Below are 16,994 nucleotides of genomic sequence, written 5' to 3'. Positions count from 1 at the left end.
CCAATGTTTTGTCCCATTGGGTTTTTCTCATAAGGTTTTTTTAATGAGATAACATATTATACGTATTAAAGATACGTGTACTCTTTTTCCTTCATTAAGATTTTTCCCACAAGATTTTTTATCTAAGTAAAGTTTTAACGAGACACATTTTCTTCATAGAAATTCAAGGGGCACTACCAATATTTATTTATGTGGATGTCAATCTCTATCTATATCTCTATCTATAAGATTGAGTTTTGATAAACTTTATTATTAAAACTTTAATATCCATTATATTTAGAGTCCTATATGATATATACTACTCGTGCTTATGAATATGAAGTTCAGAGAAAATATTTATACAACTCATATTGAGATAATACTATAGTTATCCCCTTTATTCTTATGTATATTCTTCTTCATATTATTTTTATTGCTTCGTTTAAATTATTTAATAACAATTAAAATTAAAATTATATTATAATAATAGTGTTTCTCGCGTATATAATAAAACATGTTTTCTATCCATGTGACATATTTAAGCGTTATTTTATATAGGCTTAAAATAAAAGCAGGTACTCAATTTGTAATTTTTTTTGTCAAATTAAAATTTTAAACTATTATAATTAATCATTTTAAGTCCTATCATTTTTCAGTTAGAAAAATAATTTTTGACCCTTAAGATGTTGATACGTCACACAAAATTAGATACTTGTTTTGATAAGAAAATTAATTTAGGGACTTAATGCAAAAAACCCCCATAGTTTAGGGACTTATTTTGACTCAAAATAATTTAGGTACTTGGTTACATATAATAATTTAAAAACTTAATTTGACAAAAAATAGTTTAATTAATTAAAGTAAAAAAAACATGGTTTGAGTACCTATTTTTAATTCAAGCCTTTTTTATAAATAATTTTTTTTCAAAAGTTCAAAATTAAAATAATAATTTTTACGTGAAAATACTCAGATCTTCAATACTTTAAAAAACAAATCATAAAGGAAAATAACTTACTTTTTACACACAAATAATTTAGTTGGATATAAATCAAAGATGAAGCATTTATTTGAATGTAGAAACAAACTTGTTCAAATAAAATGAAGAAATCCAATTAACTTATTTAGCGTATTTAATCATGTGCTTAATTTAATGTAGAGCGTAATTGGAATCTAATCGTGAGATCATAATGTAATTCATTACAAGAGTTCACCACTGAGTCATGACAACCGAGTGGCCTGTGTTTTTGAGTTTACTTTCCTAATTTTTTTTAAATTGACAATAATACCCATAAGCAGATATTCTTATCCCATCCAAACCAACGGAAACCTCTTTGATTTATCTGAAACAACTGTCCTTTTTCGTCCATCCACAAAATATACCTGCCATTTTTCTCTGCTCTTTTTCATTATTCACCAAACAAAGAGGTTCTTCCATAAAAGAAAAAAAAAAGAGGCTTTTTTTTTGTGGCGGAGAGAGACGGATTGGGCAAAATGGACGGTAACACTACGGAGGCTGAGCGGTGGTTGAGCATAGCGGAGAAGCTATTGGCGACGCGTGATTTGCACGGGACCCGAACCTTCGCGATCCGAGCCCGTGAATCGGCTCCTATCCTGGCCGACCAAATACTTGCGGTGACGGACACCCTCTTAACGGCACAATCTAATACTCAAGATTGGTACAGGATCCTCCAACTCGTGCCGTTAACTCAGTCCATGGAGGTCGTGGCGAGTCAGTATAGGAAACTCGCTCTTCTTTTGAATCCTGGGAGGAACAGGCTCTCTTTCGCAGATCAGGCGTTTCGATTCGTTTCTGAAGCTTGGAATGTGTTGTCTAACCCTTCTAAGAAGGCCATTTATGATAACGAGTTGAGGTTCCTTCAGTATGGTCAGGTGAGTCAACCCGGTGAACAACAAAATCATCAACAACCACAGCTTCAGCAACAGCAACAACAACAAGAGAAGCAGCCGCAAACGCAGACGCTGTTCATGCAATCGCATCCGCTTCCTGCGCCGAAGGAAACTCAAACGCTGTTTATGCAAACTCCGCAGAAAGAGACGCCGACGCAAGTTACTCAGCCGCTATTCACGAGAAGAAGCCCTAGAAATACTGATAGAGAAGGGAATGCTGATTTAGGAGGCGGCGGGCAGTCGGGTCTCAATAACAAGCCGCCGGAGCAAAATCGGTCGACTGAGCCGATATGGAAGAGGCAGATGAATCAGATTGGTTTAGGTGAGAGCAGTCAGGTTAGACAGTCAGGGTCAGTCGATTCCAGCCAGATTAATCAAACAGGAACAGATAGCTCGAGTCAGTTTAATCGGGCCGAGCCAGCTCGTACGAGTCAAATTAACCAGACCACAACTCCTCCTCCTCCTCCTCCTCCTCCTAGGGCGGATAGTCAGACACAGTCAACTAATGTGTCTCAGCCTAGAGAAGCCACTGAGTCAGAGGTGCTGACATTCTGGACAGCTTGTCCGTACTGTTACGTTCTCTATGAGTATCCAAAGTTGTATGAAGATTGTACATTGAGGTGCCAGACTAAGAACTGCAGGAGGGCTTTTCATGCGGTTGTGATACCGTCGCCGCCAGTAAATGGAAAGGACACGCATTTCAACTGCTGGGGGTTTTTCCCATTAGGATTTTCTAGGAGCGGTAATTTTCCCAGTTGGTCACCTATTTCGACCATGTTTGCTTGCCCTAATAACCAGAATGCTGCAAAACAAAATACTGCCAAAAAGTCTGCTCCAAGAGTATATTACGATGATGATGATGTACATGAAGATATTTCTGACTCAATTGGGACTTATGATGACGATGATGATGATTGGCAAAATGAGAAGAGGAAGAAGGCAAAGAATGCTAAAAGGAAAGTGTCTGTGGGGAGGAATGCTAAGAAACCACAGAGCGAGGGAATTAAGCAGCAGACTAATGAGAAAGCTAGTGTTGATCACAGTGGGAATCTGATTGGTGTGTCCACGGTGCCTGATGGTGTGCCAACTGCTGAATCGAGCCGAAGGGGGGTTGTTAATAGCGGGAGGAAGCAGATGGGAAGGGTGGCAAATAATTTGGGGAAGTTGGATTTGAATGTGGAGTTTAGCAATGAAGTTGAAGAGCCTGCGCCGAGGAGGAACGAGGGAAATCACGACGGCTATGTGGAGGAGGATAACATTGAAGGGAATGGGTTCTTTGAGGGTCTTGATGAGTATTTGAATAGCTTACCTATACTTTCGGCTGTTGGGGATGATAAAGTTAAGGCTACTTAGTGAAGTAAGATCCTTTTTTTTTCTGCAGTAGTTGTAATGGAATGCTTGTAGTATTTAACCATGTGGAGATGCTTATGGCCTCCCTTTATAGCCTCTTCAGTGTTGGATTTGACTGTATATTCTGCAGCATCACGTTTTGTCAATATTTTGATCGTTTTATGTTGCCTATTTACTCTGAAAGTTCTATTTGTCAAAATTTCCTGTTTGGGAGGATAATTTGAAAGTTAAGTACAAAATCATGATAATCTATGAGTTGAAGATGGAATGTTCTGTCCACCATGATTCTGGCGGTGACGGGAATTGGTGGTAAGTTTTCTGACTGTTCTCTTTCTCTTTTGAGTTGAAAGAGTTATTAACCATGATAATTGCTTTCTCCCCTTCTCTTTTCCCTCTTAATAAAAGGAAAAGAGAAAAGGCTGAAGCTTAGACTAAGGAAGTTGGAAATATGCTTTGAAAATGATGAATTGGACTATTCAAGTTTGATCTTGCTTATGAAAAGATTTTAATTACTTGGATTATGATTCAATTGTTATGAGCTTCTATGAATTTCGTTACAGAAGCTTTTGGGTTTGCAAATCTGCTTCCTCTGTTCTAAGAATGAGTTTCGAAAGGTTATGGAGCCTCTATGGTTTTGATTACCAATACCCTTCTCTATATTTATTCCATAAATAAGGCCTAAACACTTGATTTATTGACCCACCTTAACATACACCCTTTAACTTCAAATGGAGGAATCCCAATTGAAGTTGTCAGACGCTGGTTTGAAGTACACGATTTCATCTTCTAGTTGCATATGCTGTGCAAACTTACTGTTATGCTAATCCCCTAGCCATTAGCTTCTTATACCAATTGTGAGAGACATTCCTTCTTATTGGGCTCAAAATCCCAGTACCAACATCGTGCTAATTCTCCAGAAGTCTAATCTTCAGAAGATCTTTTGTATTTTGCTCGATAAACTCCTTGCCCTTGTGCAGACTTAAAATCTGATTTTCCCTTTCTTTTGTTGTTTTTCGATAGCCAGTAACTTCTTTAGTATAGAATATTTTAATTACATATCAGTATTCCTGTCATCATTCACCAAGCAAGTGCAGTTTTTATTTTTATTTTTTATAATTGAGTTGCTGTGCTCTTGTTTAATTGTCTTCTAACTCGCCTCGTTCTTTTTCCTTAATTGCAGTAGCTAACTTGTTGATCAGATGTTAAAGCGTCCAGCAAGTCATTCATTCTAATAATCAGTTTTAGTTTGTTGCAACATGTAAGGCTCCTGATTTTAAATGTTTCTATCCCGTGTGAGGTAATTTTTTGTTTTTTGTTTTATCTCTGTGGTTGTACTGATAATGCTTCAACAGGCTTCTATTTGTGGTACACTCGAATTTAGTGAGCGAGACATGTTGTAACGAGAAGTGCTTTGCCGGTTGGATAACTTTTTATTGGAATCTTTTTCTGTACTTTGTATGGGGTTTTGGATTTCGTAATCTACTCTTAAGGGCATTGTATGATGCTGGCCTGGGAAGACGTCACATGTAATCTGATTTGTGAACTACGCTTTACCTGTCAAAAACTGGAAGCTGCCTCGGGTTCTTTGTAGTGGTCAAATGTTGCTCAGCTAATATGTCCAAAGGCGGTAGATGATCACAGAGCAGAGCAATTGGGATATGATTGGAGGGCTTTCTTTCCTGTCTACCATACTAAACAATTGAAGAGTGTAACGACTTATTGCTGTCTTCTTCAAAGGGCGAAGAAGGTACGTTATCCGTAAACGTGACAATGTCTTCTTATCAATTTTTTACTAAGAATCACCATTTAGAAGTGTGCAATGAATATTTGGTTAACCTTAGGCATGGGGTGGTAAGTAGTATGATTCTTTCGTATTAAAGTGGCGATGCGCCACCGAGTTGTTCGGGTAATTTGTCATGTAGCTGAGGGACACAATGGCAGCGTTGCCAAATGTGGGGTTTATGTAGATGATGCGATTCCTTTTAGATGGGCTATAATGAGTTTGAGGATGCTTTGCATGTTATCTTGGGCACGCATTACTTATTGCCTGCGTGCTAATAGTTTATGCTTGCATTTGGTTTCTGTAGACGGAATATTGCAGATATTCAATCTGATGGTGACATTTCTAACTCAGTTTTCTTTATTTATAACATCGTGATTTAAATCTTAGAATTTAAATCCAGGTATGTTTTCTCTATCACGGTCTTCTTGTTGGATTAACTTTTAGTTAATAAAATTATAATTTTATTAAATTCGGCGGCTTTCTTTGACTGATATTTTCATTCTTATTTGTTAATTTTAATTTTTTTTAAACTGATGGAAAATATATTTTTTATTTTTTAAATGATCCGAATAATTATAAGATAGTATTGTTTGTAGTTTTATTTTAGATATCGACGAAAATGCATATATAGAAATACATAGAGAATTTACAAAAAAAAAAAAAAAAAATCATATGATTTGTAATTTTCTTCTAAAACTGTCAAAGCGTATATTGTAACTACACACACAAAACAATTCATAGAAGAAAAATTAAAAGTTTAACTAACTAATTCAAACAAATGAAAGATGTCAATGAACGTCATTGTTATTATAAATGTTGAGGGGTTGTTTGTTTGCCTCTTAATGGAATCATTCAACGCTTAATACTGAATCGTTCAGCATTCAACGCGTTTGTTTTGCATCTCTGAATGATTCAGTGCTGATTGATTCAACAAAACAGTGTTGAATGATTCAGCACAAAAATACATTCTGAATGATTCAGAGTTAATTCATACAGAGTCTCTAAATCATTCATCATTTGAATCATTCAGCGCTTAATCATTATGAAGTAAACAAACAACTCCTGATGTAAAAATTGATGTAACAATGATATATTGTTGATAAAATAATATCACAAAAGTTAAGTCGCGTTTTAATTTTTTTTTGGCGATTGTAAGAATCTATCAATATTTGGTATGAGAGTTTAAAGTAAGAATAGATTAACGATAATCAAATGAACACCATCTAATTTAAAGAGGTAACGTTAAATCTAATTTAAAACAAATGTGTTGCAAGTGAATACAAATAACGTGCTACAAGAGCAGATAGAATCATCCATAATTTTAATTTTGAATGAAAATGAAAAGTTAGCGGTTAACAATTAGTCTGAAGCAACGACAATGAAAACAAATTAGAAATTACAGTTTTTATTCGGGCTCAGCATCCAACACTCATTAAAGCAAAAGTAAAAAAAAAAAACAAATCAACCCACTACCCTATTTTCACGTTTCTCACAAACACTACCTAACAACCCAATATCCCACTAACTAAAAAACAAAATCCCATTTTCTTTTTTGGTTTTTAAGAGGGCTATCAGAAAGCAAAAAAGGGGGGACAAACTTAATCAGTTCTTGGCGTCGCTCAGTAAAAAAAATGGGTATATCCAGGGATTCCATGCACAAGAGACGTTCCACTGGAGGCAAGAAGAAGGCCTAGAGGAAGAAACGAAAGTACGAACTCGGTCGCCAGCCCGGGAATACGAAGCTTTCGAGCAACAAAACCGTGAGGAGAATCCGTACCAGAGAAGGTAATACCGGTGCAGCCAAGTTGGCTATTCAAAAGAATGGTTTTGCCCTTCTACGTTACTCTGACGCTTCGAAGGTTGTTTCTGTCCTTCAAAGTATTATCTTCACATATTTCTCTTTTTTTTGCCATTCTTTTTGGGTTTTGTTCATACGTGTTAGAATACTGTAAAACTGCTGTAGGTACAGCACGTGTATGTAAGGGTGGTTAGGCTGTTAGGTTGTTAGTCAAGTTAGTTAGTTTGTTAAGCGGTTAATGACTAGCTAAACAACTGTTATAAAAACAATGTATCAGTTGATATGAATTCAAGCGATTCTTTACTGAGCATATTTTTTCTGTTATTCACACTTCCTAAAATGGTATCTTTCGCCAAACGCTCTGGGGATTTCTTGTAAGCCTCCGCTGCTGCTGCTCTCTCTTGGTAACGATTATGGAGTCGTCCAAGAACTTTGCACACAAGAAAGTGAGTGTTCTCCTTGATGAGATGAATTTTCTGTTGTGGAAGCAACATATATTACTCACAGTCCGAAGCCATCGCCTCGAGCGGTTATTAACCGGAGTCTTGAAGCCACCACCGGAGACGGTACTTGATAGCAATGGCGAAGTGAATGTCAATGATGCCTTTGAAGAGTTCGTGGCACAGGACAGTGCACTAGCGTCGTGGCTCCTTTCCACCATCAGCCCGCACCTCCTGCCGCAGTTTGTTGGAGCAGATTCGGCTGCCACAGTATGGAGCACGGTGCAACAATTATTTTCCAACAGATCTACTACCGCTGCTATGGGACTTCACTGCAAGCTGCAGTCGCTAAGAAAAGGGAATGACACTATGCGGACCTATCTTTCCCGCGTCAAGGAGGTATGCGATGCACTCGCCTCCTGTGGAAGTACAGTACCACATGTTGGTCATATAGCCAGTATACTTAAGGGGTTACCCAGGGAATACCAGCCGTTCATGGCGGTTATCACTACGATGAAGGAAACGCTCTCCCTCGAAGAATTACACACAATGCTTCTAGATGCTGAAGCCCAGTTAGCTGGATTTGATGAGTCCATGGAATCATTGCCTATGAGTGCGAGTTTTGCTCAACATGAGGCAAAATACTCCGATGATAACCGAGGTTCCAGGTCCTCTCGTCCCTCCTCAAGCAATCGTTCTGCTGTTCGTGGTCGAGGAAGAACCAAAATTCAATGCCAATTATGTGGCAAGCTTGGTCATCTTGTTGACCGTTGTTGGCATCGGTTCGATGAGGATTTCATGTGTGTTACTGCTGAGCCACGGTCTCACAAAGGTCAGTCTGCTAGTGCTCATCACTCGACTGTTGAAACACCTAGCTCGGGGTGTGATTACTGCAATGGTCAGCCTCAAATGGTTGTGCGATCACCGCATGCCAATGTAGCCTCAAAATCAGCTGACCTCTGGGTAGTGGACTCGGGTGCTACTCACCACGTTACCCCCGACGTTAATAACGTCCCAAATTCCGTTGACTTTAGAGGCCCAGGTAAACTAACTGTGGGAAATGGAGTGTCGCTTGACATCCATAACATTGGTAATACGGTTGTTGAATCTTCAAGAGCTATATTTTTGAATGATCTATTGCATGTGCCCCGTATAACAAAAAACTTGATTTCTGTCTCCAAGCTTGCTAGGGATAATGCAGTTTATGTTGAGTTTCATGCTGGCAAATGCTATGTTCGAGATGAATCAACCAGAAATATCCTGCTGCAAGGTGAAGAAAAGGATGGTCTGTACACCTTTGCTTTCGGAGTAGAATCTGGTGCTGCTGTACATGTAGCAGCTGCAGATGTTACACGTGATCAGTCAGAACTATGGCACTGTCGCTTAGGACACCCAGCTCGATATGCTCTAAATAGAATAGCTAATCAAGTCAATATAAAATTGATTCTGAGATTAATAAAACTTGCGTGGCCTGCCGTATGGGCAAGAGTCACAAGCTTCCTTTTGATTCATCTAAAACCGTGTATAAGGATCCATTTGAGCTTATTTTTTCAGATTTGTGGGGATCTCCACACGTGCCATCTAACGGTTTTCGATACTACGTGTCGTTTGTAGATGCGTATACCAGGTTCACATGGGTCTATTTCCTAAAGGAAAAGGCTCAAGCCTTATCTGCTTTTTAGCTGTTTCATAAGCTTGTATTAACTCAGTTTGGTGTAGCGGTTAAGGCAGTTCAAACCAACTGGGGTGGAGAATATCGCCCTTTCTCTGTGCTACTAGCTCAAGCGAGTATTGTGCATCGTCTGTCCTGCCCCCATACATCGGAGCAGAACGGTGTTGTAGAACGCAAACACCGTCACATAGTCGAGCTTGGCCTGGTTTTGCTCGCTCAGGCGTCCTTACCTGTTCAGTACTGGTCCTACGCGATGACAGCAGCTGTTCACCTCATCAATCGGTTACCAACTAAGGTGCTTGAAGGGCAATCACCGTTTGAGAAGTTGTACAGCAAGAAACCCATTTATGATAATCTGAAGGTCTTCGGGTGCCAGTGCTTTCCCCATCTAAGACCTTTCCAAACTCATAAGCTGTCCGTCCGCTCACAACCTTGCACGTACTTAGGGTTCAGCCCCCGACATAAGGGGTACCAGTGCCTTGCGGATGATGGAAGGGTTTATATTTCTCGTCATATGGTGTTTAACGAAATGGTGTTTCCGTTTGCAGGTAAAGAGGCGATCAATACGCAACATAGAACCAGTGGCTTTCGATCACAAAGTATTCCAATTATTGCTGATACACAAAGGTGGCACAATATGCCTTATACTACCGGTGTTGAAGATGGTTTGGCTGAAGATGTTCTTCCAGGTCAAGCACAACAAACTCAGACTGTGATTGAAACTGCAAACCCGCTAGAGTTCGCTAATGAGGTTCCTCCTGTCATAGACGCAACCTCTCACTCCAATGCTAATACAAGTCCTGATGTAGGTGACACGGACGAGCCTGTTAATGCTGACACGAACACATGCGATAATGCTTCAACTGAACCTGGTGCCATAAGCTCAATGAAACAAAGTTATCATCCAATGCTGACTCGCAGCAAGTGTGGGGTGTTCAAACCCAAATCATACACTGCCTATTTCGAGCATAATATACCCACGTCTATACATGAGGCGTTGCAGTCCGACAACTGGAGTGAGGCAGTCCGAGCCGAGATAGACGCACTTCGCAGGAATAACACGTGGTCGATAGTAAAACTACCAGCAGGACGTACTCCTATAGGCTGCAAATGGTTATTCAAACTCAAACGGAATCCAGATGGTACCATTCATCGGTATAAAGCCAGATTGGTTGCGAAAGGCTATTCTCAGGTACCAGGACATGACTTCACTGCCACCTTCAGCCCCGTGGTTAAGTTCTCCACCTTCTACGTTATGTTAACTCTGGCTGTGACAAACGGATGGGAGCTCAGGCATGTGGACATCAACAATGCGTTCCTTAACGGGGACCTAGGTGAAGATGTTTTTATGGAGCAACCTCCTGGCTTTGAGATGATGGCAGCAGATGGAACTCAACTCGTCTGTAAGTTACAAAAGGCCCTCTACGGCCTTCGACAAGCGCCTCGAAATTGGCACACCAAACTTAAAGACAGTCTGGAGGAAATGGGATTTAACCCATCTCGTGCAGACCCTTCTTTGTTTGTCAATAGGAAGCATGAGAGTGATACCTATGTGCTGGTTTATGTTGATGACATCGTCATCACTGGGCAGTCTACTAGTAGAATACAAGAGGTGGTACAGGCGCTTAGACAACGCTTCTCGCTCAAGGACTTAGGTCTGCTCAGTTACTTCTTAGGCATTGAGGTGCATCAGTCACGAGATTCTATTGTTCTGAGCCAAAAGAAATTCATCCTCGAGCTACTGGAAAAGTCTGGCATGACAGGAGCAGCCAGTTGTGGAACACCGATGGTTCTGTCTTCCAAACTTTCAGCAAATGAAGGAGAGTTGATTTCTAATGCCACTGAATATCGGAGTACAGTTGGCTCTTTATTGTATGTGTGTCACACTCGCCCAGACCTAGCGTATAGTGTCGACAAGGTCGCCCAGTTCATGCATGCCCCGAGAGAAGCACATATGGTTGCTGTCAAAAGGATATTGAGATATCTGGCTGGGTCGGTTCATTATGGGCTGATGTTCCAACCAGGAGATGATAGTCTGTCTATTGCAGCGTTCGCTGATGCAGACTGGGGAGCAAATGTCGATGATCGACGGTCGATCTCAGGATATGGCGTCTTTACTGGTAAATGTCTTGTGGCCTGGAGCTCGAAGAAGCAAAAAACGGTATCGAGGTCGACGATGGAAGCCGAGTATAGGTGTGTAGAAGACACTGCTGTTGAGGTAACTTGGGTTGATACCTTGCTTAAAGACCTCGGGTTGCAGCAACATCAAGAACCGGTGATCTGGTGTGATAATACAGGGGCTATTGCGATGAGTGCAAATCCCGTCTATCACTCTCAGTCTAAGCACATTGATATGGATGTGCATTTTGTTCGAGAGAAGGTCGCGGCTGGACAATTATTTGTGAACTATGTACCAGCTGAGCATCAGGTTACAGATGGCTTTACCAAGGCTTTGTCTAAATCTGCTTTTGAAGAGTTTCGAAAGAGTGTGTGTGTAGTGCCTACTGTTCAAGTTGATCAAGATAAGAAAAGTAGAGGGAATGTTAGGCTTTGAGAGGAGAAAAGGAAGAGCAGGGGGAATGTTAGAATACTGTAAAACTGCTGTAGGTACAGCACGTGTATGTAAGGGTGGTTAGGCTGTTAGGTTGTTAGTCAAGTTAGTTAGTTTGTTAAGCGGTTAATGACTAGCTAAACAGCTGTTATAAAAACAATGTATCAGTTGATATGAATTCAAGCGATTCTTTACTGAGCATATTTTTTTCTGTTATTCACACTTCCTAAAAACACGCAATGGGGGCACCGTTTATACCCTTGTAATCTTTTATTTTTTGTTTGATTTTATGATACATGATCAGAGTTTGTTTATATGTTAAAAAGATCTAGTTTCTTTTATAATCTTCATGTGTTTGGTTCTTTTCTGTGCTGCTTTTGTCTATAAGTGAAAAAGACTCATCTTGTAATGTGAAAAAAGAGCACTGGGTCTTCATCCAAATCAATGATTTTCATTTAATGTGCAAAAGATGAATTGTTGTTGATCAATCAATTATTGCATGTGCTTTCTTTCTAGGAATTGTACTATTGACATAGTTTAGCTTTGATAGGTTTTGATTTAAATATTAATTTTTAATAACCTGAATTTCATATTTTTTGTCGATGTTTGTTCTCTTGATGTAAGAGCTGGCATTACTGGAATTATTCTTTCTTTTCGTAACCTAATTTTGTCCGAGCTAGTCGATTTGGATTGACGATATTCAAGGTGCAATTTGAAGATTACTCAAATGTCAATGAAAGGGGCATTATTAGTGATAACGAAAATGGTTCATGTCGAGGACGATTTAATTCAAGTGGCGGTGGTGGCACTTGTGATAGTGGTTCATGGGATCGTGCAATTAACGGGAACATTGAAGATTTTTGGTCGTGAATGGATTTAAGCATGTGCTTAATTGGGTTCAATTGGATGGCTTTGAAACCATATGTTCATTTTGAAATTAAAATTAAAGCTCGTATTTATCAAATATCCAAATCCAAAAACATTCAAAATAAATGTCCATTTACACTAAAGTCCATCAAATAACCCAAACCCATTTACATTTGACATTTTTTATTTTTTATTTTATTTTTTTTACTTTTTTATTTTTATTATTCCTCTTCTAACATTTTTATTTTTTATTCATTTTTTGTGAAATTTAACATTTTCTCATTATGTTTCTTTCTTTTAACATTTTTATATATAACATTTTTTCCTTATTTATTTATTTCTTTTTAATTTTTATTCGATATTTCTTTTATTCTACCATCTAACGTATTTTTTATTTTTTTCAGTAGTAATTTCAATCAATTAAAGGTAAACAACTCGATTCAGATTTTTATATTTTAATTTAAATTTAAATTTTTGAAATTAAGACAACCGATAAATTAATTGGTACCGAAAGGGCACTGCAAGGGTGCTAATCCTTCATTGACAGTAACCGACTCCAAAACCCGACACATTTCTAGTAAAATGCAGATCAGGTAAGATGGTGTCCGATCAACCTAAATTTGTTTTTAAAATGATCGGTGGCGACTCTAACATATTTCATTCAAGTAGAAGCCAAATTCTAGGCCTACTCGAAAGACAGCAGCGACAACTTGACGACTCTACTGAGAACATGTAAGTGGGTCAGGCCGAAATTAATTTTCGGTTGTCTTTTTATGTGAAAATAGTAAATTTTTATTTATTCGATTTCAATTATTTACCTTTGATTATTTTTCAAATAAATAGTTGTGCTGATGTTTTTTCAATGATTTCAGATTTTTTTCCATCTAAGGCTCTATACCTGAGCTCCAAACCCTTTTAAGTGGGGTGAAAGTGATGCATTCCTGAGAATTTATTCTCTGTGTGGGCCTAGCAAGTAACCTTCAGGATTCATATACCTTAGGTCTTCGTGTGAATTTATTCACCGTGCGGGCATAACTTAGTCCGTGTAAGTTTGTAATGGGCTTAGGACTAAGGGTCTGGCAAGTCCAAGGGGGCACCAGCAAGGAGAACTCGGGTACCCTTTTTTAGAACCTAAACCGGGAGACTACAAGGAGTTAGAGCCCACCCCAAATCCTCATTCCAAACCCTAGGCTATCTTGAGTTATTTCCTGCTTTACTTTCTGTTCAGAGCATGCGAACTAGAAAAATATGCGGTTAGGACTTGTTCAAAATTAACATGCGGGATAGAGATCATGTCCGGGTAGGAATTAAAACATGTGGGGTAGATATTATGTGGGGTATGACATTTTTATTTTTTTTCTATTGTCCTTATCTTACTAACCTTTTTCCTTTAATTTTTATTATCTTTTACTTTATGTTTTTTATCATTTACATCATTCAAAAGAGGTGTTGATCCACCAAAAACGTGTTCTTTAACCATAAATAATTTGCATTAATGGACAAAGGAGTTATAATACAAGAAATGAAAAGCTCGGAGGTCCGACTATGGTCAGAAAAGACTCATGTCAAGAAAATACGGTGCATGCGATCGAAGAGTACACCACTTTGTTGCATGGTGAAGGACTCAGAATGGTCTGGGATTTACATTGTACACAACAAAAGTCGACTTTTTGAGTTGTCAAAGGTTGCAGGGGCAAGACAGGAAAAATGTTACTGACCCGGAAAGTCATTTCGAAGACTACGAGAACAAGATGGCAAAACCCTAGCTGAGTTGGATACCATAGGTGACGAATTCAAGAAACAAGCTTCGAATAGTTCCTATCGATAGAGGGCTTTAATGACGCTTTAATTAGGAGCATGATCAACAAAGAATAAAAGCTGAAGATGTAGGGCAAACAGCTCGTCACTTGCACAGTTTAGCCAGAGGAGCCGGAACGGTTCGACAGGATATTCAACCGGTGACAGAAAAAAGATGGAAGATGAATCAATTTGTTAGAGGCTGTTCGGGATCTATACCATCAAAATGTTTTTTGTCTCTTCAGATGTAACATTTTTGTCCCCAATAAGGATTATTTATAACAACATACACATTTTTTGGATCAATGCCTCGAACATTGCATGCATCATGCACTTAAACATATTCTGCATTTAGTTATTTTCATTTTTTTACATTCGCATTAACTAACATAAGCATGTCTCATCAAAAGGCACAAATACTAGAGGTATCACCCCAAGCAAGGACACTCCCGAAGCAGAAATTTGTGCGTCTGAGGGTATTTCATAAGAAGCCATGACAAGTGAAACAATTGAGAAATGGGAAGCAAGTGCAGATGAAGACCCTAATCCTCGACATTTTGAAAATAGTGGGACATCCTAATGAGGCTTTATTCCATTTTGCAACATCCTGTTTGGACTTGTTTTTTAACTTTCTTATATTTCTTTTTGAAACCTGCTTTTGAACTTTGACATATTTCTTTTTATGAGGATATTTCAATGAATTTATTTTTAACTTGAAATTCTTTGAATATCAACTGAATTAAAAAACTCTGTAAATGATTCAGAGTCACAGATCTTTGACAAGCTAATACAACAAAAGACTTTGACCTTACCCAGAAGTTACGCTCAAACACCGTACCATTCTCTTGCAAATAACCGATATAGCCTTCTCCTCTCATAAAAGAATGAAAAGAGGCTTGGTATTTAGATGTGCATATGTGCATACACCATGGGGCATCTTTTGCATATGACATTTCTATACTTTTTGTTTAAGACGTTCAATGATGATAATGATCTTCACATATGGAATAGTAGAGTAGGTGAATATAGTTTAGGTCAGTTGCTTGGAAATTGAATTCTAAAGATGAGATTTCTTGACTTCTAACAACACATAGACTATAACAGGTTCTTCTTGACAATCTTAAGAAATTAAATCCGTAAAGTTGAGCTATTCCACTAAGGCAATTAGTTATAGAGGAAACTTGAAAGCACTGGCCTTATGAATATATTACATTCAAACCATGACATTGCTCGAACACTTGGTAATTCGGTGTTTGCTCTACTGGTATTGTCCGGCCGAAGACTTTGTGATGAGATGAACCCTTCAGTTAACTTGATAAAAGTGATTATAATGTTAAGCTGTCCCTCTAAAGCAATTGGTTAAACGCCCCAGCTTTATGGATTTGGCTAGCCAGACAATGGCAAATTAAATCAAATTTATCTAACCAAGAAATTTTCGGTAATGATGGACTAAGAGAGTTAAGTAACACATGTTATAGTCAATTTCACACGAGCATTCAAGAATTTTATTTTTATATTATATTTCCGCACTACCTTTGTTAGAGGAGTCTACAAAGCTTGAACAAATGGAAGATTTTAGAGGACTGAAATAGAAGGTCTAGTAATTGATTATGCTAGTTGCATCATTTTGTCCACATCTGGTTAAAATGCGAAACCAAGAAATAGGGGCATGTTGTGTTGTTCAAAAAAGGACCGAGAAAGAAATGACATTTTGGTGGCCAAAACCTTAGAAAATAGGAAGCCAACTTGAAACCAACTCATCAATTTTGGACATTTGTCAAAGAGCTATACTCTAAAAGATAAAGAGCTATTGATTCCTTTGATATTATTTGAACTCATGTTTATGATTTGATTCGATTGCAAGCCTGGATTATAGGGCAATGTTTTACAGGAATTCTTACATTTTTATCTTTTTTTCTCTTCCTCCCTAAAATAAGAGAAATGAGAAAAATATTTTCAAACAGGACAGACTCAAATGTGAAAGGTCCTGGAATGTGCCAAGGCTCATTTTGCCTCTCTTGAAGAAAGAACGAACAATGCCAAATTTCGAGCATTTCACAAGACAATCAGTCCGAGAGATCAGATAGAACTTGTGACATTACCAATAACTTGAGAAGAAAATGGGGCATGGTCGATTCCAAGGACAAGACCAGCAGACAAAAATGAGGCTCCATCCAAGGGATAAAACAAAATTAATTCATGTTGCATGATTCTTAGACATACTTAAGAGCATCACATTTATCATTTTTTAGCATACATAATTTTTTGCAGCTTTTTGAGTCAAGTTTCAACTTCAAGAAGAAAGATACTCGATTCAAAAGCACATTCAAAAGTTGATGGTGGTTGCTCGACCTCACACCGAAGGGGCGACTGTCTGACGACAAAACAACTTTCCGAGTCTTGTTCATAGTCAATTTCAATTTCACAACGAATGATATTGAACTCGAAGCGACACAATTTTTTTGAAATTGGATTTCAACTCCACGACGGAGGATATCCAATTCAAAACCAACTTTCTCAAGATTGGATTTTAACTTCACGACGAAGGATATCCAATTCAAAGCTCAACTTCATGGTGAATGTGTTTCCCAGTTTCATTCAGAGCCAATTTCAACTTCACGACGAAGAATATTGGACTCGAAATAATACAAGCTTGGATTTCAACTTCACGATGAAGGATATTCAAGTCAAGGCTCAACTTGACAATGAATGGGCCATCCACGATTTCAACTTCACGACGAAGGATATCGTGTCAACTCAAGATTGGATTTCAACTTCACGACGAAGGATATCCAATTCAAAGATCAACTTCACGGCGAAGGGCTGGGCTTCCCAGTTTCATTCAAAGC

The 16,994-nt window shown here is 38.4% G+C and overlaps 1 protein-coding gene across 3 annotated transcripts; it reads left to right on the top strand.

Moving 5' to 3' along the window:
* Positions 1–1,279: 1,279 nt before the first annotated feature.
* On the top strand, positions 1,280–5,013 carry LOC120120588. 3 transcript variants are annotated; one of them, XR_005515912.1, is made up of 2 exons: positions 1,280–3,546; positions 4,590–5,013. XR_005515912.1 is itself a non-coding variant. In XM_039140193.1 (2 exons), exon 1 carries the CDS (start codon positions 1,471–1,473, stop codon positions 3,238–3,240), a length of 1,770 nt encoding a protein of 589 aa, XP_038996124.1. In that variant the 5' UTR covers positions 1,280–1,470; the 3' UTR covers positions 3,241–3,244; positions 4,590–5,013. The 3 variants fall into 3 exon arrangements, 1 of the variants encoding a protein (XP_038996124.1); XR_005515911.1 differs by having other exon boundaries at positions 1,280–4,495; XM_039140193.1 differs by having other exon boundaries at positions 1,280–3,244.
* The last annotated feature ends 11,981 nt before the right edge of the window (positions 5,014–16,994 follow it).

Source organism: Hibiscus syriacus, unplaced genomic scaffold, assembly GCF_006381635.1.
Source record: "Hibiscus syriacus cultivar Baekdansim isolate YM2019G1 unplaced genomic scaffold, ASM638163v2 tig00110342_pilon, whole genome shotgun sequence".
Lineage (NCBI taxonomy): Eukaryota > Viridiplantae > Streptophyta > Magnoliopsida > Malvales > Malvaceae > Hibiscus > Hibiscus syriacus.
Note: the sequence above shows the minus strand (reverse complement) of the source record. Positions and strands in the feature narration are given on the sequence as shown.

Excerpts from the sequence above, each read along its gene's own strand:
- LOC120120588 (XM_039140193.1), top strand. The coding sequence starts at position 1,471 with ATGGACGGTAACACTACGGAGGCTGAGCGGTGGTTGAGCATAGCGGAG.